Source organism: Centruroides vittatus, unplaced genomic scaffold, assembly GCF_030686945.1.
Source record: "Centruroides vittatus isolate TY-2023 unplaced genomic scaffold, ASM3068694v2 contig_257, whole genome shotgun sequence".
Classification (NCBI taxonomy): domain Eukaryota; kingdom Metazoa; phylum Arthropoda; class Arachnida; order Scorpiones; family Buthidae; genus Centruroides; species Centruroides vittatus.
This window is the reverse complement of record NW_027121630.1, coordinates 178,940-200,444: the sequence shown is the minus strand read 5'-3', so window position 1 is coordinate 200,444 and position 21,505 is coordinate 178,940. Positions and strand designations below refer to the sequence as shown.

At 32.7% G+C, this 21,505-nt stretch overlaps 1 protein-coding gene and 2 long non-coding RNA genes across 3 annotated transcripts; all 3 read right to left on the bottom strand.

The window, feature by feature from the left end:
- Positions 1-3,606: 3,606 nt before the first annotated feature.
- On the bottom strand, positions 3,607-3,855 carry LOC136971512 (uncharacterized). Its single transcript, XR_010880174.1, has 2 exons — positions 3,798-3,855; positions 3,607-3,717 (listed from the first exon to the last, which is right to left on the bottom strand). It is a non-coding gene; the product is annotated as an uncharacterized lncRNA (long non-coding RNA).
- A 2,200-nt stretch (positions 3,856-6,055) lies between these two features.
- Positions 6,056-20,664, bottom strand: LOC136971510 (CBP80/20-dependent translation initiation factor). The gene is made up of 4 exons (XM_067265970.1): positions 20,345-20,664; positions 11,942-12,206; positions 10,595-10,779; positions 6,056-6,414 (listed from the first exon to the last, which is right to left on the bottom strand). The coding sequence occupies exons 1-4, from the start codon at positions 20,438-20,440 to the stop codon at positions 6,163-6,165; spliced, it is 798 nt and encodes a 265-aa protein (XP_067122071.1). The 5' UTR covers positions 20,441-20,664; the 3' UTR covers positions 6,056-6,162.
- Positions 16,962-17,966, bottom strand: LOC136971511 (uncharacterized). The gene is made up of 3 exons (XR_010880173.1): positions 17,896-17,966; positions 17,203-17,345; positions 16,962-17,013 (listed from the first exon to the last, which is right to left on the bottom strand). It is a non-coding gene; the product is annotated as an uncharacterized lncRNA (long non-coding RNA).
- Positions 20,665-21,505: the final 841 nt, after the last annotated feature.

Below are 21,505 nucleotides of genomic sequence, written 5' to 3'. Positions count from 1 at the left end.
CTGTGACCTGTAAACCTGTAACATGCCATTGTTGTATAAAAACGACAAATTAAGCAACAAATGTCTATACCTTGGGCAGTCCATTATAACGTAGTCTGTGTGACTGTTGCCAGAGTATGGCCATAATGCAAACGTGTTTTGAATTGTAGTTAAGGAGTATTGATGCTACTAAATTTTGAAGAACAAAACACACGAGAGTGAGAAGACACGGGGTCATTTCTCGTATTTCGAGCGGGATAAATCTTGATGAAAATTTTACTCGTTATTGGCATTTACAATATTTTAAAAATTCCTCTCTAATTTTGTTCTTTATTAGAGAAATATTGAAAATAAACTCTCAGAAAGTAATTGTTTAGGTGTAGTACAGTAAAACATGTTTGTAGTCCTCATTTTCACACATAAGTTGGAAAAATTACTTATAAAAACTCATAACAGATGGTGTCGCATACAATTTAAAATTTGTTTTCCGGGAAACTAATGCAACACGTTGCTGGATTTTTCAAAATTCCAAGTACTAAAGTATCAAAAATGACAAATTTGGTAAAATTTATTTATAATAACTGCGTAAATCCAAAGATAAATTTCACTTTTCATTAGAAGACAGAAGACGTGTGAGGAACACTAAAACCCATTGCCCAATTTATCTCTACCTGTAAATCTACACTTTGGTCTTAAGATCATTCAACAGTACCCACGATGGCATTGAGAGAAGTGGAGAAGGCCAATAAAAATTGGCGGCGAGATCTCACCTTATAAACAGCCTATCTGATAAGAATGAGAAAGATCTTTCGAAAAATGATGGCCTAGGATATCTCTGCAAACTTTATCACGAATAACTTCACCACAAATTGTTCTTCATTTCCTCCCTGTATCAAGAAAATATATATTGAATATCTTTCAACTATGTACTTTCAGCGTGATAATTTTATTTAACATTGATTGTCACATTTACACACACTATTATAATGATCAAAAACATACGAGTCTATTAATCACAAAAAATTCAATGGTTGACAACTAATTTCTGACTTTTTAGAGGTGGTATCTAATGCTAATTTTATGAAAATACAGTCAAACCTGTTTTTATGCGCTCTTTTTATGTGCGATTTTTATTTGTGCGATTTTTTTAATGCGAATTTTTAATTTGTGCGGTATAGTTGGCGACTAGTCTCGTGCGATTCGTCATGTCTCACGTTGACTTATTATAGCTAAATAAACTTATTATAGCATAAATGCACTTATTATAGTAATATTATTGCATGAATATGCGAAAAATGAAATAATTTACTTTTTAAGTCAACAAAACACCACCTGGACAAAAATATGTAAAACAGACGATAGACCAGACGATGCAGTCGAGTGCTGACATCTGTTGTCAATAAATTCTATTTCGTACGGTTTTGAGTTATTTTCTATGTGAGACTTTTTTTATGCGGTCCCTGTTGACCGCATAAAAAAATTATTTTTTAATTGTGTTGCGAAAACTATTATTTACAGCCATTCGTGAAGTTTTGTGAGATTTTTTTTAATGCGTTTTTTTTAATGCGGTCCCTATCCCCCGCATAAAAACAGGTTTGACTGTACATTGTTATCTTGCAAACAATACCAGATACATCTATTTAAAATACTTATGAAAATTTTATTATCACGAATTAATAATCTTGGAAAATACTACAGAATAACTGGCAATATATTTACCTGCGTGAAATATTTAATTATTATTGGCATTACTGAGCTGATAGAAAACAATGATATAGGTTATTAATAAGTTTACAATAGAAAGAATTAAGCTTTTATCTATATTAAACATTCCCCAGGCAGACAAACAGGGAAATTCCTGTCTATTCTTTATGTAGAATCGAAAGGCACATTGCCTCATTTCTTCACTGTACAATCTGGACTTCTTATAAAGTGTGTTGCAAACGGATCTTCTTTCCTCGTAAACGTTAGCTGCACAGAAACATATATTAGCAAACTGGAAAAATGAAAATCCCGAAATAAAAATAATCTTTGAAAAATTTAACCAAATGTTATGATCGGGATACTTCAAAAAACGTGCAATGTATATCAATATTCTTCCCCCACTTGAATGGTCCATAAGAATAGCTGCAAAGAGTATAAATCTCGAATATCCTTCAAATATTCAATTAATGCACTCATTTCTGTAGCAATCTGTGAGTTATTTTTACTGCTTCTAATCACTTAACAACGTAAAATTCGAAAGGCGTGTTCGATCTCCCGACATATTACTTCAAAGTAAAGAAATTTTCTGGTATGAGAAATACTATGGAATACAGAAATGTCAAAGAAAAGTTAAACGCGTAACAGATATTCTCGTTTAATTCCGAGTAAATCGATTTTAAACTCGAGTGTGAAATAAAGTGATAATCGAAAAGGAAAATAGCCCACATATGACAGGCGTTAAATACAGCGGCGCTAATCCATATCAACGCAACTCGAATTGTCAAAATTTTCTCGTTGGCACCGCTGCTATGTGAAATTCTATGAATTCCTGCAATGAGCTTTCGAACTTTTTCTCTGTCCAGGTGAAAACGGTAAGACAATACCATCGAGACTATTTGAGAATAGAGAAGAAATGCCGAGACAGAAATATTAACAAGTAGTTCCTTGGAGACAATGCCATTGATAATTTTGATGAGATAGCAAAATTCTTATCTTGTATCTAAGATTAATAGAACGACTGCGTGAAGATGAAATGTCTTTCCTTCCATTTTTAAACCGACGAGCAACATGCTGTTTAACAGAGGTTTCCATTTATCGAAGCTATCCATATCGATTGCTTACGTTTAAATGTCTCTATTATCTTACCGCTGTAACTAGATACAAGATTTCCAGTTTCAGATTGAAAAATTATGACGGAAGTGTTAGAGGAAATTTACAGGAACAAAAAATGGATGATGCAGAATCTGACGTAGGAAAGGACACATAATAACTTTTGAGAAAAGTCATAATGTCAAACTTCTGGAAAAAAAGCAGCAACAGAATAAACAGAAGTGAATAAAGGAACCTTTGTTCTCTTTCTTTCTGCAAATATTTACGGAAATATGAATAAGTGAAGCGTTTATTATAAAATCAATTCTTGAAATTTATTTTGATAAATTGGAATTTTAGGAAATGGAAGGAGAAAAAGAAATTGGCCATTTACTTCATGTTTTAAATAAACATGTCTATGTTTATATCATTTAAAAATGGTGCAGTGTATATCTACACTGTACCATCATGGACAATGCTTTCTCTTGAACCTTGATCTACACTTTGGTCTCACTAAGGTTTCTTGTTTTTACTCTTTCCGCTTTGTGGGCCTCAAGAGGCCCTCATTTAGCAAGCCCATTATGGGTTCGGACAGGCCCACAATAAAGCAACCGAGTGGTGGCGAGCACATCCTTGCTCCTATTCGTGTATTTTCACGTTTATGGTCATCGTACTGCCGTATTAGTTCTTTTAACAATTGCAAACATCCAAACTCTACATTGAAATTCGTAGGGCAAACAGGATGTTTTTCTTTTTATTATATATTTGTCAACACGGACATTAATCAGTAACAGGAGAATTATACTGGTATTAAGCATTTACACAAGAATGAGGAAATGTTTCCAGAGAAAACACTCTCTCTTTATTAAGCTACCTGTACACACGTAATGATTATCATCTGTGATAGCCCGTCATCAGCAGGATTACAAGGATTACAATTTTTGACTATAAATAATAAATAATAAATAAATAATTAAGAAAAAATAAATAAAAATGGTTTATCGACAATAGAATTATAAACTTACCATATACAGACATCCTGTTATCAACAATAATTGGTTTTTATATTTAATTTTATTTTGCTTCATACTCCTATGTAAAAATTAAAAATGTTTCGTTATTAAAAACATGTTAAAACTACCAATTCTGTTAAAAAGTTTATCTTTATAATGTTCGTTCTATCAAGTTACACAATAGTGACGCATGTCGAACTTATCAAGCTATTAATACTCATTCATTATCTACGATGGCTGCCCATAATTGGTGGATTATTCTGCCTAAATTATTGTTTATTCAATTTTTTTCATTTGTGTATAACTACCTTTTATAATTATTCGGTTCTTTTTTCTTTATTTTTACTGTATCTATTTTTATTTGACAACCATAATTATTAGTGTTCTGCCACTGCAGAATTTGCATAATTACCTCTGATGGCATGTATATGCTCCTTTATTCTGATCCCTAATTTTCTTTGTCTCCCCTATATAAGTTTTAGTAGGATCACAACTGCAATTAAACGAATAAACAACTTCTTTTTCGTCCACTAATTCAAGTTTCTTATCTGACCTATGATATAAATATCTCTTAAATAAAGGGTTAGATTTACCTTAGGTAGTCAAATTGGCAGCTCACCTCCGATTCCAGCAAACAGAAGAAAAGAAACAGTGGGGACGCACATTCTAACCTAACCTAACCTATTCTATTCTAATAAATTACCATAATTACTGCCAACCAGTGGCGTAGTGTGGGTGTCAGCCACTCAGGGCGGAGGAAAATTTCGCCGCACCCTTATTTAGGTATTTTTACAAGATGATATTATTTATTGTGAAATTATGCTGCCCCCTAAAAGTGCCGCCCTATCGCCCCCACTACGCTACGCCACTGCTGCCAACCAGTTTATTGGAATAGGTTAGGTTAGGTTAGAACGTGCGTCTCATTTTCGTTTTGTCTCCTCTGTTATATTTTCCTCTATAGCATTAGCCTGTTTTAAAATTAAATTTTCGCTAGTCTGCCTACCATCAAATATAATTATGCAGTCATCTATGTACCGTACCTATTATAAAACATTATGCCTTTTACGTCTTTAATTTTCTTATCTATTTCTATCATAACAATCTCCACATGTACCCATTGCTATCCCGTGTTTTTGTTTTGGCTGTTAAAAACATACCATTTTTAACAGAGAAAGCTTAAGGTATATAACGTATAGGTAAATAATTATAAATTTTCCAAATATGGAGACAGCTGTTTCGTTTAATGCAAACAATAAACATTTCTTCTATCTGGAAATGTTAGTCGAATCATCGTTTTAGATATCGTAGGCATCTAGAAATAATTTCAAACATTAATGCTGTCGGGTGTTCTCGGTTTGTGAAAAATTTTATTTACACAATTATCATAAAACACACTTAACACTCAGAAGCCTCACCAACTTTTATAACTGATTTTATCTTTAAAATTTTTAAAAATTTCAAACAAAATTAAAACTTCTGTGTCATTTGTTTGCCTCACAGGATATCGACATAAAAACCTATCATCATGCAAGTACTACTACAGAGAGGGAGGTTTGAAGTTTTTCTATGTGCTGAATCATTATCGTGATTAATGCATGATGGTAATGTTAACGAAAAGTTCAATCAGTTAATAAGAACTTAGAAAGATGTCAATTCAAGACTTGTCAAAACAAGTTGGGAAATATATAAGGTGGAGTGAGACTGGGCTCTGGTCATTTACTAAAATATCTTCGACATTCCACCACCCACCCGAAAAGTTTGACGATAAAATGTACAAAGATAATGCTCACCCTACCTTCTCCCTCCCATAATGAAAATCCTAGAGTTGTTACTGTTGGGAAACTGTAATATCATGTTACTTCATAATAGCACATACTAATGACCTCCAGAAATGTATCATATCAAAACAAAAAAAGTATATACTGACTGTACTTGAAAAATTATCCATTATAATTGACTAACAACAAAACACATTAAGTGAAACCTTGTTACGTGAAACTACCTGTATTATTAGTGCATATTCAAAAATAAAATCAAAAGTTTTTGAATAATTTATATAATGCTATGCAAAATTATATTAGTGTCTGTGGGAAAAAAATGAAATGTTTCAAATAAAAGTTCTATTTTATAGTTAACATTTATATAGTTTAAAAGAGTATAAATTTCTCAGTTATCAAACTACATTAGATATATGAGATCCCTACAAAATGAAAGTGTGATGCTATGGTTTGAAATTTGTTATTAATTAAAATACTTCCAATCACAACCAGTAGATTTTCCATAAAAACTTTATAAAATATCAAGTTTAACTTTATTTATTCCTTAAATGAACAGATAAAAAACATTCCATTTGTGCAGAAACAATCTTTTATGAATTTCAATTCACTGAATTCTTTGACATTTCTTCATTAAATAACGAATCTACAATTGGATAAATTTTTGCATAAACTGTTCTTACTTCAGCAGGAATCATTTCCCACTTATTTAAGTATTGTTCTAGTGATACTAACAATAGAGTTCGACACGATACATTCAGTGAGGCATCGAGTATTCTTTTCCTAACGCTCATAAATAAATTATCCAGAGAGTCTTTGGCACAGAGCTCCAAGTCTCTCCCATTCTTCATCAGCTAAAATAAAACATTTTAAAAGAATATATTATCTATCTGAAACTATTTAATGTACAGAGTCTAAAAAGAATGCTACCGTTTTAAATTACTGTAATTATGTTAAATATTACCTGAGAAGTATGCATTGTACCTTGGTCAATAGAGTAACTGTTTAAGTTACCTCTACCATCTGCATTCAAATGTCTTTTTGTCTACTGCCTCTTGGGAATGCTGTAAACAAAAATGAAAATCGGGAAATGTCTCCCTTTCCCTTGTTGAGGTTACCCGCTTTGGATGATCGCAGAATAAACTTTACTTCACAATAAGTCTGCTGTTTTCTGTCCATATCCCAAGGGATCGGTAAACATACAATGTCCACCATAATCTATTTCTCATATTAAATATTATATCCAATTTCAACAATCGACTAGGGAAGAGCTTTTGTATGTGATCGTTAAAGCATCAAGCCCCCTCCTCTTTAACTTGAGAAAATTCTTTGGATAAAAATATCTACTCGCAGTGGATGTGCATGAATAATGACACCTAAACATTTACATGTTTGTGAGAATCAAATAATAATGGAGAAATAAACCTTCCCCCAGGTGGTCAAATTCCTGTAGAAAGATTTTGTTCGACCAACTGAGGATGCATCTAAGAAGGACAGTGCAGCAGTGATGTAGAATCACCTGACAACAATTCTCATACCAGGTGGGATATAACAGGTTTGCACCCAAGTCTTGGGGCAAATGTTGGAAGAGTTCTGCCACGAACACACCTCTTTAGTCATCGTGCCTGAGATCCTAGGAAAGAGAGAAAACATCACTCTGTCTACTTAAGGTTTCTCGATGTTTAACTGATTGTAAACTCTCTCTCAGCCTAGTAGTAGATAAGTAGTTAGATATTAGAGTTTGTTATTTCGATGTTTTATCCGAAACTTGGAATATGTTTGTATGGGTCTATGTACAGTAGTGGCAAAAAGTAGAGCTACCCTTGACATATTTTTTTAACACGCAGCCTCTATTTTGTTTACCAGCTACTACATAATTAATATTGTGATATTCCAAAAATAATTATAAAAACAATAGAGTCAGACTTTCTATTCTTCTTACTTGTAAAATATACGAAAAAAGTATATTTTTCTTCCAGTTCTTACTTATGGATGTTTTAAAAATTTAAGTTATACAATATTGTATAAGCAATGAATAAAAAAGCCTTTCGTGAAAGGCGAAATGCATTTAGGAAGTTTGTTAATGTAAATAAAAAAGTTTTTTTCTCTGCAAGTTGATTTCCTTCTACCTTTTTAACTTTAATCTTTTTATTCATTGCTTATACAATGTTTTAAAAATTTTTTAAGTTATACAATATCCATAAGTCAGAACTGGAAGAAAAATATAATTGTTCGTATATTTTACAGATAAGAAGAATATTGTGATAGTTGAAAAAGCACAAAAATCTTATTTAGAAACAAAAAAATAGTTTTTATATTTTACACAATGACAAAAGTAGAACTACCAAAGGAAATATGCAGATTTGTCCACTACTTTTAGAAGATATTAGTATTTTGTGGCATAACCAGAGCTTCTGATCACTGCGTTGCATCTACATTGCATTGAATCAATTAAGTTGTCGAGCACTAATTGGAAAATGTCATATCACGCTTTTTGGAAACCACAATTCATCCAGATTTGAATATGTACATTGGCATAAATGGCACTCAACTTCATCCCAAAGATTCTCTATGGAGTTTGTCTGGCAATGTCATAAAATTCACCTTTTTCTGTTGAAACCATCGCTTTTACCAAATTTGCTGTGTATTTTCGGTCATTGTCATGTTGGAAGATCCATTTCCTTGGCATTGAACGACGTGCATGAGGAAGCATTTGATTCTGCAATATGTCCTGATAAATGGTTCAATCCATTATTCCATGAATTGGACCAATTCCCTTTGCAGAGAAACATCCCCATACCATTACCATTAGCCACTACCATGCTTTCTTATAGGAACTATGTATTTTGGGTAATATGCCAGATGATCAGTTAACATGAGATATTGTAACCATCACTAGAGAAGACATTAAATTTATATTCATTACTCCATAACACCTTGGACCATTTTTATTCAGTCCAAGTGATGTGTTCATGTGCAAATTTTACTGCTTCATGTTTAATATGTGAAGCAGTAAAACAAGGATTGGCTGCACTTGTATGCCTGATCAAACAATCCAACTGTGGTGTTGATTTTTGTGGTCTACTTGACTTTTTGGCAGAAACAATGGTCCCAAATATTTGAAAACACTTTACCACTTTTGCAACAGCAGTTTTAATGACGTTAAAAATTTTACCAATTTCAGTAAAGGTCTTTTTTTCCTTCAAAAACATATCTACCATTCTTTGTTTGATATCATTTGATAATTGTATTCCCGGAGAAAACTTAGTTCATTCAATGTGACGCAGTAATCAGAAGCTCTGGTTATGCCACAAAATACTAATATTTTATGCTAAAAGTACTGGACAAATCTACATACTTCCTTTTGTAGTTCTGTTTTTGTTACAGTGTAAAATATAAAAACTTTGTTTTTTTCTTTTGTAAATCAGATTTAACCCCTTTCTGTCCGCAATCGAACTCAGTTCGATCGGTTTACATAGCGTTACACAGAAAATGGTGTTTTAGACCCTCGGAGAAAAAAAATCGGCGAAAAAAAAATGTTTTTTTGGACTTTCGGATGTATTTTCAGTCCCCAAATTTTTTGAAAAATTTTTTCCCGCGCGAAAAAATTTTATTGCGATTTTAATTAACCCTTAATGACGGGCAATTAACGCTTAATTGTTTTTTTATGGGATTTTTTTATAGAACTTTATTTATCCTTCTAAACTTCTAGCGCACCGATTTTACTTCGGTAAAGTTATTTAAAGCTATTTTCTGATGTAAAAAACAACATCCAATAGTTTTTTAATTTTTTTAATTAATAGATTTTTTTATAATTACGTTTAATTAAGTCGGGGGGGTCGGAAATTTCAATAAAATCGTAATTAAAAAAAAAAGTTTTGAAATATCCAGCCATCTAGTATTCACCCTACTTTTTACCCTTCTCCTCCCGAGAGTTTCATGAGAATGTCCCGCGAAACACGACACCAGCTGTTCTCAAGGTCATCCAGCTGTGTAAACAATGACTCATCAGTGTCAAGTTTCGCGCTAAGGCGAGAAAAAGGAAATTGTACTTTGAAGTGTTTTCTTCAAAATTAACACATTTCTTTTGTTTTTTTTTAGTTTTGACTATTTTTAATTATAATTTAATTATTAATTATGATTTTTTTTAAAATTCGCACGGACAAGAAGGGGTTAAAATAAAATCTGTTTGATTCAATTGAGTATTTTGACTCTTTTTTTGTGTTCTTTTAACTATCACAATATTAATTATGTAGTAGGTGGTAAACAAAATGGAGGTCGCATTTTTAAAAAATATGTCAAAGGTAGCTCTACTTTTTGCCACTACTGTATATACCTAGCTATATGTCTCTTGTAAGTAGTTATTCGAATTATTAAACTTGTTGTTTAGTTTACTTGATTGCCTGACACCTTACAGACAACCTCACGAACCCTCCATACTTGATCGATGCAGGTAGCCAAAGCTGCGAGTCTGTCTCCAGTTAAATTAGACCACATAAAGCCCCCTTGTGTTGTCACTAAATGGTTATCAGACTGACGTATGCGCAAGGCTTCAGAGTAACAATCTCTCAACCCACAACTTCTCATACTCTGCAACAACAAAAAAATTTTTTTCTGCAGTCCACAAACTAAGAATCAGCTTTCATTATGAAACAAAAATGTTTGTTTTACATAGTGGGTCACTTTGAAATTGTCTGCAAATCATGTTCACACATTGCACAATGACACCTGATTTCAACTACAGAACACAAAATGTTTTCTCCCTTGCAGAATTGCCATTTTTGTTTATGGTGCTCCTAGAGACAGCACATAAAAAGACATTCGTGTGCTGATGGTAGATAAAACAGTTATTCTATCAATTGGTGTACTGTACATCACACACTTTTCAGATAATAATTAACATAATTACAGTAATTTAAAATGGTAGCCTTCTTTCTGGAAGACTCTGTATTATATATTAAAGTATTAAAATATATTAATCTAATATGTTAAAGTATATTTAAATTCTAAAAAAAAAAACATAATCATAATCACCTGCTCAGTTAAAACACTTATTTCACTTATATCTCCATTAATCAGCATTTCAAAATATTCAATTACTGCAAAAGCCAGGCATTCTATAGGAGAATTATTACAGATTCTCACTTTGTTAAAAACTTCACAAAGTAAATTAACACGTCCAATAAAACTTTTTGTATTTAAAATTAGTCTTTCTCTTTCTAAAATGAAAAAAGAAAACAAAAATTTAATTTTAAATAATATTATTCTTTAGTACAGTGGGTGATCGGTTAATGAACAAATAGGATAATGAACACTTTTGCGAAAGATTTTTATGAACAAAAAACGAACGCATGTTCGGGTAACAAACACTTCACTGAACAAACAAAAAAAAGCAATGGAAATAGCAAATACCGATTGATTTTCCGTTGTCTTCAGGTAACAATTCAAAACTTTTCGAAGCGCGGGAAACGTCGACATCAACGCTCGATCAGATAGTATTCTTCAAACTTTGAAATACTGCCTTGTAATTCCAGCCTTTTATTTTTCTGACAGAAACAATTCTTTTATAGTATTCGCGAGACTGTCGAGTACTCATTAAGTTTTGCGTCGGTTTTTATTTTTGAAAGGTGAGAGTATAATAGCAAAGGTAGAGCAAAGTGTGGGCAGAAGATGTCTGATGTTGCTCGGCAGTATGGCTTGAACAAATCTACAATAGAGTACAGTTCAATCTTATCTAAGAAAGATACAGTATAATCAAGAAGACTCAAGCAGCTAACAGAGTAACAAAAATCACATTGAGAAATAAAGAACATTGAAGAGCTCATAATGGAACATTAAACTGATCTGACAACAGAAGAATGCCAAGAACTCTTGAATGAAGAACACCAAGAAACTCGGCGAGATATGTTTTCTTCTGAAAAAAAGAATTAATGCTGATATCTACTATTAATTAAAGATCTTTTGAAGAAGTGGGGGACGTCAGATCAATGGTCTTAAAATGGCATACAAATCAAGTTGAGGTTAATAGGCTTGGGGGTCTACAATTACAATGCTATTAATTACTTCTGAAAATCCTGAAGAGAGAAAAGCAATCCACATTAGACAAATTCTTTAACCCCCACAAACAAAAAAACATGACTAATATACACAGTCTTGCATTTTTATATGTATTTTTATTATTACATATAAATAAACGTACTAAGAAAGTATATATTTTTTTATTTTTTAGGGTGTTCGGAACGAATTAATCAAATTCCCATAAAAACCTATGGTAAATCGATAATCGGTTAACGAACAAAGTCTTGGAACAGATTATGCTTGTTAACCAATCGCCCACTGTATAATTATATTGTACATACTTAATTCTGAAACGTACTGTACCTGTAAAGTCACTTTGCAACTTTTGAAGGAGAATCTTTCTAAATGTATTTTGATTAACTGAAAAGTCACTTAAATCCTGACAGAGTTCTGCTGCAAGTACTGCATGCCTTTTACTTTGAAGACCATATTCATAAATTTTTGATACAGCAATTTTCAGATTGTCCTCTGTTGTAGCTGTATTCTTCACTAAACTTACTACGTCCAATATTTCTTCTCTCACTGCTTCTGATAATTGAAGTCTATGAAGGTGTTTAGTTAGATTCTCCTGTAAATAAATAAAAATTTAATTAAATTTCATGTTTTACATTTAATCTTTCTTCAAGAATACAACATGCCTGACATTCTGTTCATCAAATGATGCTTTGAAACGCAGCACCTCCCTTATCACTAGCAAACCAACCTGTCTGTGGTGTGCAAATAAAACTAGACTCTGGAGGAGTGAAAGGATAAATGAACCCACTTCTGATTGCATGTCCATGATGATAGCCTTATGGCTTGGAGGAAACCCCAAGGACCAATAGCTCTAATCTGCTAAGATACAGAAGTGCAGCAGGTTCAAAGTTATAATACTTTTGGATAATGTTCTGTTAGCACACATTTAGCCCTTTGATAACTGTAGATGCCAATTTCAATGCTTTCTACAAGCCTTGGCATTGTCAGATGGAAAATCACAATAATCTCTATGACGATTATGTACCCACATAAAAATGATGTATCAACAAGATATAATGGGACATTCAGGCCAAGATGGCAACCTAAGAACATTTCAACAAACTCTAACAGGGTAACCTATATTAGAGTTTGTTGAATCCCACTACAATCAACAATCTAAACCAAATCCAGCACTTGTGATGCCGACAAACATAGAATTACCCGACTTTCCAATCCACCTCAGAATCTCACCCAGCTGTGGGCTGTGTGTCTTCAAATGTAGACAAACCTTGTTCTTCTATGTCTCAATATGTGGTTGTGACTGCACTTATCAGAGTCCAAGATGAGCCAACATCATACTAGATAGGGTTCTTATATTTTGGTCAGTATATGTACATTTTAATACCAATATATTTAAAAAATAATGAGAAACAGTAACGAAAGTCATAATTACAAAACTGTAGTCAAATTTAACTTCAAAAATAAGAAATTTTTAAGCGTGAAACCATACAAAGTGTTAAAATAAATATGTAAATATGTAATTTCATTACTGTAATGATTTTGCATAATACAAATCGACAGTATTGCATTTAACAGCCAAATCAAATAACTGCTTGACTATAAATAGCTAAATTTTTGGCTTTCACGTTTTATGAGGTAAGAACCAGTGGATTCTAACTGCGTAAAAGACAATTTTACAAAAATACTGCTCTTAAAATGACAAAACTCTGCATTAACAGAAAGATGATTGTGTAGACAACAAAATAAAGATAAACAAAAAAGTGATAGAAATGTAAAAAGGACCCTCTGGTGCCATCTTACAATTTAATCAATTCCAAAGATTAACTGAAAAATGTAAAGATACTTCCCAATTTTCAACATAATAGCCATTAAAAATAATCTTTTGCTTAAACGATGAAAGTTTTGTTATGAATTTAATCGTAATTTTCATCGAAAATAGTACAAAACAACTATTGTGTTGCGAGCAACTGCGACGAATTTGACCTTATGAAACAAGAACACAACATGAGCAATATGATACTGTGTTATTCTTACCTAATAAATATACCTAGTGTTTTTATGAGCTACAGTCTGTTTATGAAAAGAATCAACTTGAGAGGAATGTCACACATGTTATTGCTTCACTTAAACCAATTAACACATTCCCTAATGATGTCGACACTTTTAACTTAATATGTCGTGCAATACGCAAATTTTATTTTCTCCGTAAATGACAGTATGACTTTCACATTAATGGTGTAAATTTTTATATCATGCATTTAATGACTACTATTTGCTTTATAATTATTTATATGGATATATATACGCGGTTCTTACTCAAATACCTCGACTTCCCCAAGCACAACATTGCTATAGAGAACTTAAAGTCTACTTTTTCCGCAGACTCCTTAGAGTAGAATTTAATTAAAATGGATATAAAATATTAATAAGTGCTTCTTAAAATAAAGTCTTCATTTTAAATGATTCATAAATTTTTAATTTAAACTCTAATCTGTGCTTTTGATGAGGTAAATATTACATGAAACATTTTTTCTTTAATTTGTACAATATGATATGCTTGTTCTTCTTCTAAGAACTCAAGGATCCCTGTAAACACATTCACAGATCAGTAGAGATCCATGGAACACAATTTGGATAATGGATTTTTTAACAATATATCTCAAATACCTGGATATGAACATTTCTACTGTTCCGCACTACATACTATGCAAAAATTATCAGTGTTTTTAGACGATACTTTCAATGACATCAGTTAAAGAAAGTAATTTTAAGCATCTCGTGACGGATAGATTGATGGGAGAAGGCAATGCAACACTTGGAATTCCTCCTTGACAGATTATTCTTCTCTGAGGATTTTCTACAGGACCTGTTTAGGTGTTAGATATGTGAAGAAAACCCAGAAATTCCATGTGACTACTCTGATAGTTGGTCACGGGTTTTCATTTCACCAACAGTGTTCTATCCACTCGACTATTGTTGGACCAGTCATAAGTTGCATTGCATCATATTAATTCTTGCTGCCTGCAGATAACTACACTTGGTCACCTATATTGTCATGAAACAAAATCAACAAGGAATCCAGAAAGAAATTTTCTCACTTTCCTTGACTCTTTCCAAACACTAATGAAAATCCACGACTTTCCAGGTGGGTAGGAACTCTGTATATATCTAAACTTTTAACAAAACACTTATTAAACGAGATGTCAAGTCAAATTTATATCACATTTTTCGGTCTTGAAAAGGATACTATTTTACCAATCTGACAGTGGAATGGGATCTTCATCTTTGCTTTTAGAAGAGTTGCTTGGTGACGTATTACTTACAATTTGTTCCACAATGCTATCAAATTGGCCAGTGGATTTCATACATTCTTACATAATTTGTTTAGTTATCGATGTCCACTAACATTTTTACAACCATCATTTACAGCAAGACATAATATCAAGCAACATATGCTTTTAACTGAGCCATGTTAATTCAATGGGATTAAATTCACAATGATAGGGAGGCAAGCAAATAACTATATGACCTGTGGACGAAGCCTCTTCGTCGTGTTCTTCGCGTGCCCCGGAGTTCTTATGCATCTAAACTATTTCATAAAGTTCAGCTCTGTACAGTTGATCAGGAAATGAAATTCTATCCTGGATGAAGATCTCTCCAGTTGATGATCGTAATATGAAGCATTTTCCATGGAAAATGTAGGGTTTTTCTGAGATATTGAGAATCAGTTGATTCTTAAACCATTTCGGAAAAACATCTGCATCCGTTTCTTTGTGGTAGTCTGGTCATTGCCTTTGGAAACGAAAACAAGCTGGGCATTTAAAACCATTTTCATTTCAAGCATGAAGAATTATCAATTGTCTGCTTTTTCCAATCAAGACTTTCAAATTAGTTTCACCGTCTTGCCAGTATTTATAGCGTGATGCTCATTCACCCATGTCTAATCTAAATATATACAAGACTGGCTTTTATCCACACTTTGAACTGTTTGCAAAAAATTAATTCTAGATGCAACTATCCTTTCTTTCCATAAGTGCCTTATGCCAGTTAACTTTACAATAATGAAAGATTTTATTTCAGATTTTCATCTGTCATCTTAAGAAACTATTTTCTTAAAATTTTTTATAAGTAAACATATTCAATACCATGTGGTAAATTTAATTAAAATAATGACATCACACATATATAAAGATGCATTGTATAGGGTAGATGTACCAGTTCAGAAACAACCAAACACCTTAAGTTGCTGAGAAAATTTAATAAATAACAAACGTTTTCAGCCAAATCTGTTGGCCATCATCAGGCTAAACATATTCGAATGCAAACACAAAATTTAAATACAAACAAAATAAAATAACGGATAAAATATACATTGCATTCGAATATGTTTAGCCTGATGATGGCCAACAGATTTGGCTGAAAATGTTTGTTATTTATTAAATTTTCTCAGCAACTTAAGGTGTTTGGTTGTTTCTGATTTAATTTTGCTGAGTGAGTTCACTTCAATGTACCAGTTCAAATTTAACTTAAAAATATAATCACCATGTATTCAAATCTGTCCAATGAAACAAACTTTTATTGTTAACTGTTCACACAGTTAACAATAAAAGTTTGTTTCATTTGTGATTATATTTTTAAGTTAAATTTGTTTTCTGGCCAAAACAGGTACATCTACCCTAATAATTGAAAGAAACTTGAATTTTTGAAAGATTTTTTTTTGGATTTTCTTAAAAAAATTGGACACTCTTTGTGAGCCAAAATGTCTCGGATATATGAGTAAAAGTACACTAGATAGATTAAAAATTACATTGTCTATTTTAGAATATCTATCAAGAGAATTAAGATATAAATATTTCACGACCGCAAGATTAAGTCAAAATAAGTTGGAAAATCTCTTTAGTATCTAAATTCGTCATTCACTGCATTGCATTAAAGATAAACTCATAAAACCTTTAAAAACTGCAGCCGTTTTCGGTCATCTTAAATGACCTTTTTTGAGAAAAAACGAAATCGAATGCTGACAGATTTGTACTAATGATAAATTTGTTTTGGAACGCTTTCTAAAATTTTTTCTGTGCGCATTCTCATAAAATACATTACAATATAAGTGATAATAAAGTAAATAAAAACATAATAAATGATTAAATAAATAATAAATACGTGTGTAGATTAAAATAAAATTTGCACCCGTAACTGAGACGAGTTACAGAAAGGTGATATGGCATCCTGTTACGGGTGCAAATTTTATGCTAATCTACACACACAAGTTTAAAGCACTTATCTCAACCTATTTTTAGACACAAATGGCACACTATATATCCTAACCACTGTAATGAAGTGCAGAGCATGACTCCCAATAGTCCCTGGAAGTAGGCTTTAGTCCAATGTAGTTCTGTTATCTATAAATGTAGAATGTCCATCAGAAAAAAATCTAATATTTGGGAATATTTCCAAATTAATGAAAAAGGCAAACGACTTGCGATATGTATTTTATGTAAAAAAATGTACAAAACATCAAGAAACACATCAAATTTAAAGAATCACATAAAACGTTTACGTACTATTGAATTTAGAGACGTTTTTATTACCATTAATGTCGAGTCAGCTTCGACATCTAGAGCTCGAAATTTAGAAAACTTATCCTCAAAGCGGCCATTGACACGACAAGAAAAAGTAAGCCAATGTTTCACCAACGATCAAGATGCGTTCAATATCAATACCATAAGAGCAACTAATATAAATAAAAAATTTACAATATTCATTACGTGTGATTCAAAATAAGGAATTTGTTCAATTTATACACAAATCAGAACCAAGATATAAACTACCCTCGGCAAAATATATCAGCAACATACTTGTACCTGACTTATACTAAGAATGTGAAGAAAAATTAAAAGTTATGATCAATACAGTGAAACATGTATCCATAACAATCAATATGTGGACTTCTATAAATTATCATTCATATTTACCTGTAACACGCCATTTTATTTTTAATAATGTATTTACATCGTGTGTACTTGAAATGCCGATAATGGCTACTGCTCATACATCACAGAATATAGCAAATTTGTCGAAAGAATTTTTAAAATGCTCTCTATAAGATAAAATCATACGCATAAGTACTGATAATGCAGCCAACATGTTAGGCTTGCAGTATATTAAAAATCAAGAATCTACCGTGTTTTGCCCACGGCTTAAACCTCGTCGTTCAGAATGCTTTAGTAGGAGATAAAGAACTGATTAGAATAAAGAAAAAATGTAAAGAAATTGTAACTCACTTTAAAACCTCAACTAAAGCTTCTGATAAACTCCAAGACGTCCAAACCAAACGAGGAAAAGCGCCTAAAAAGGTAACCTGTGAAATACTAACTCGGAATAGTTATCTAAATATGATATGATTATTAGAATTAAAAGATTATATGGGACTCGCTCTTATTTCATTACCAAAATATCCATTGTCATTGATATTGAAATTGTAGTTTTATAAGAAAGTTGTAATTGTTTCGACCTTTTGAACAAGCAACTAACAGCATCTTGAGTGATACGTACGTTATCGTATCTTCAATCGTTCCAACTGTTCATGGACGTCATGTCAAGCTAAACACACTGGAAAACAGTTATTACAGAATGTAGTAAGGTTATGCAATCATTAAAAGAAAAAGTAATCAAACGATTAAAAAAATAAATGCTTACAAAACACAAACTGTATGTGGCATTTCAACAGTTTTAGATCCTAGATTCAAAAGCCCTGCTTTTTGACTCAAGGAGAAACACACAAATTTTTCAAAAGCAATAACAAATGAACTTACAAAAATAATTATTCAACTTCAAACCATCCAGACTCAAAAATAAACAAGAAAATAAAGAAGTAAGCCTAAATAATGTACCTGATCTTTCTGATTTTTTAAGAAGGAGTAGACATTCACCAAAGTAATTCAATGGTGGACGCAATTATTGCTTTCCAGAAGTACATTGAATGACCCACCGAGCCTTCCGATTCCGACCCACTTTGATTTCAGGTCAACAAGGATAGATATCATTTCGATGATCCAAAAATAATTTATCACAAATACGGTCGTATCTGCAGTTCCTCCGTCAGCTCCGAGAAGACTCGGAGCTGACGGAGACACGGGCCATGTTCAGCAGAGCCGACAGTCATAACCGATCAGTAGCTGTTACATAGTTACATTCGCCGAACGACGAACCGCGTATATGTTGGAACAAAAAGCAGCCACCATCGGCCAGTTTCGGGTAACGACAGGTAGCGTAAACGAAAGATGCCACCAAACGTGACGTCAAAATACCAAACACGTTCCAAAACGGTGTTACCGTAGAGGGCATTCGGCAGAAAAATACTCAGCAGCTCCAGAACTGTCGAGTCTGCCGAATGCGGCCATTATCTCCAAGCCAAATAAAGCTGAGAAATGTGAGCTATTTAATATTTCTTTAAAAAATAATTTTTAAATTGAAGTATAGTTTGTTCATTTATTAAATAAATCTGATTGCTTGCTACTGTTTTTAGGGCACTTGTGCAGTTTAGGGGTACGGCTATTTGAGAGGTTTTCGTCCATAAAATTAATCAAATCTAGACTGATTTCACTCGAATATTTCCAAAACACGTATAATTTGTTGGAAATGATCGATATAAAATATGCTACGAACAAAAATTGTCGGAATACTTATCGAATGTACCCCGTTCGAAGATGCCATTACTTAAACTTGTTTTCGTCGCGGAGTGTCACATCGGACGGGGAAGCGTACGAAGCGTATCACGTGACATTTGTCGGCGCTATTCGGTCATGTGACTATTCATCTCCGACGTGTTTCCTGAGAACTTATTCTTTTTGCGAAGAATTCGCTGAACTTTGGAGACATCATTAATAGAAATATCAAAACATCATTCCATTCTAAATATGGACTAAAATCATATAATAACATATGATAATGTGATATATAACTAATAATTCTGCTCTGTTTTAAATGGTTAATCTCTTTCATGTCTTAAACAAAATTGAATTATATTTATTTACATCAAGACATTAGACATCTTACGTTGCATCTGACATATATATTATGATGATAAATATTAATCATGATAGAATTATTGTCGTTAGCCAGCGATTTTACCTTTGTTGCTTCATATAGTCAAGAATAATAATAAGTCGTTTCTAATAACAAAAAGAATTTAATACTATATTATGATCTATCACGTGATGTCTCCAAAGTTCGGCGAATTCTTCCCAAAAAGAATAAGTTCTCAGGAAACACGTCAGAGATGAGTAGTCACGTGACACGCTTCGTACGGGTCCCGTTCGATGTGACACTCCGCGACGAAAACAAACTTAAGCAATGGCGTCTTCGAACGGGGTACATTCGATAAGTATTCCGACAATTTTTGTTCGTAGCATATTTTATATCGATCATTTCCAACAAATTATACGTGTTTTGGAAATATTCGAGTGAAATCAGTCTAGATTTGATTAATTTTATGAACGAAAACCTCTCAAATAGCCGTAACCCCGTTAGTATCCGACCACGTGTGAACGAACATGTGAATGGCTACGTAAGCAATGACGTTTCACTTACCAACATGGCGTCGAAATGACGCTACGAGGCCTTAAACTAAAGTAAATAATAGGAAAAATGAGCACCGTATACGCTATTTAGACAATTCGTAATAGCAATAAACTCAATTTGAATATAAATAAGGCAGAATAAAGTTGTCACCTCAATAGATTTGTTTGGCTTCCTCAAAGGTGTACGAAGAGATTCTTGATTGGGCCCGAGATGACCTCTTCCTCTACCGATCCCAATTCTTGACATAATTTCCGGTTTTTAGTTGAATTAAAGTAGATTTTCTTATAAACTCGCTGTTTTCTTTTCTTTCTACAAATGTTTTGCTAACTGACAAAGTATTTAAAGATGTAAATACGACGTGATAATTACAGCAGACGATAATTCGAACCGTTTCCAAACATGGCGGAATTTTTTGCCAAAGTTTGACGACAGGGAACGCTTCAGCGGGAAGAATTCTATATATTAAATATATAATTTTATTTTAATAATTAATCGAATATTTTTCTAGAACTTATTTCCTAAAATGTAACTATATTAAAGTATTAATTCGGCGAGGCTCACAATGAGGTTGACCGGAATTTCTGTACTGTAAATATTTCCATACAGATGGCGCTGGTTTCGCCGCCATGGATTCCTGAGAATACAATATGGCGGAATATCGAGGACGACTCGAATAAAACGTATATTATCTGAATTAATTTTGATGAGACCGGAGTCGAATTATGCTTTTTGAAAAATCATAATTCGACTCCAGTCCCATCAAAATTAAAGTCTTCTACTTTCTTCAGCCATCTTTTTTTCCTGGCTGTCCTTAAGGTCAAAATCCTTCCATTGTTTGGGTTTAAACAAATTTTGGCATCCAGTCTGGGTGCATTCTTTCAACATAACCCATCATCATCATTTACTTGGCTTTGAAATTCCTTTTATACATGTGACACTGTACAGTTGTATTTCTGTAAAATGTGGTCAACAAACTAAAATGAAGTCAGATATGGCACTTTGAAAACAGAAGTCTACAGAGAATTTTTTATCAAGTCTAGAATAATGAATGGCCTAAATTTGCAAAAAATAGACATATTTATTTAAAATTTTGCACTCAAACAGTAGGAAAAGTATGGCATGCTAACAGAAAGAGCAAAGTAGGTCATAGGGTACTGTTTAATTGAGGCTCAAAGACAAGTTATATTAACTTTTTTCCCTCCTCTTGTCTAAAATTTGTGTATGTACTTAGTATTCTTTTCATACATGGAAGTCACATGATCTGAGCAGTAAGGTGGATTGCACGACTCGCACGTCAATGTTGTCATATGG

Bases quoted from the DNA above. Each gene is read 5' to 3' on its own strand.
- LOC136971510 (XM_067265970.1), bottom strand. From the start codon at position 20,440: ATGTCAAGAATTGGGATCGGTAGAGGAAGAGGTCATCTCGGGCCCAAT. The intron at 12,207-20,344 runs GTGACAACTTTA...ATTTATTTACAG, and splicing joins AGCCAAACAAATCTATTGAG to GAGAATCTAACTAAACACCT. The intron at 6,415-10,594 runs GTGATTATGATT...GTTTTATTTTAG, and splicing joins TAAGTGTTTTAACTGAGCAG to CTGATGAAGAATGGGAGAGA.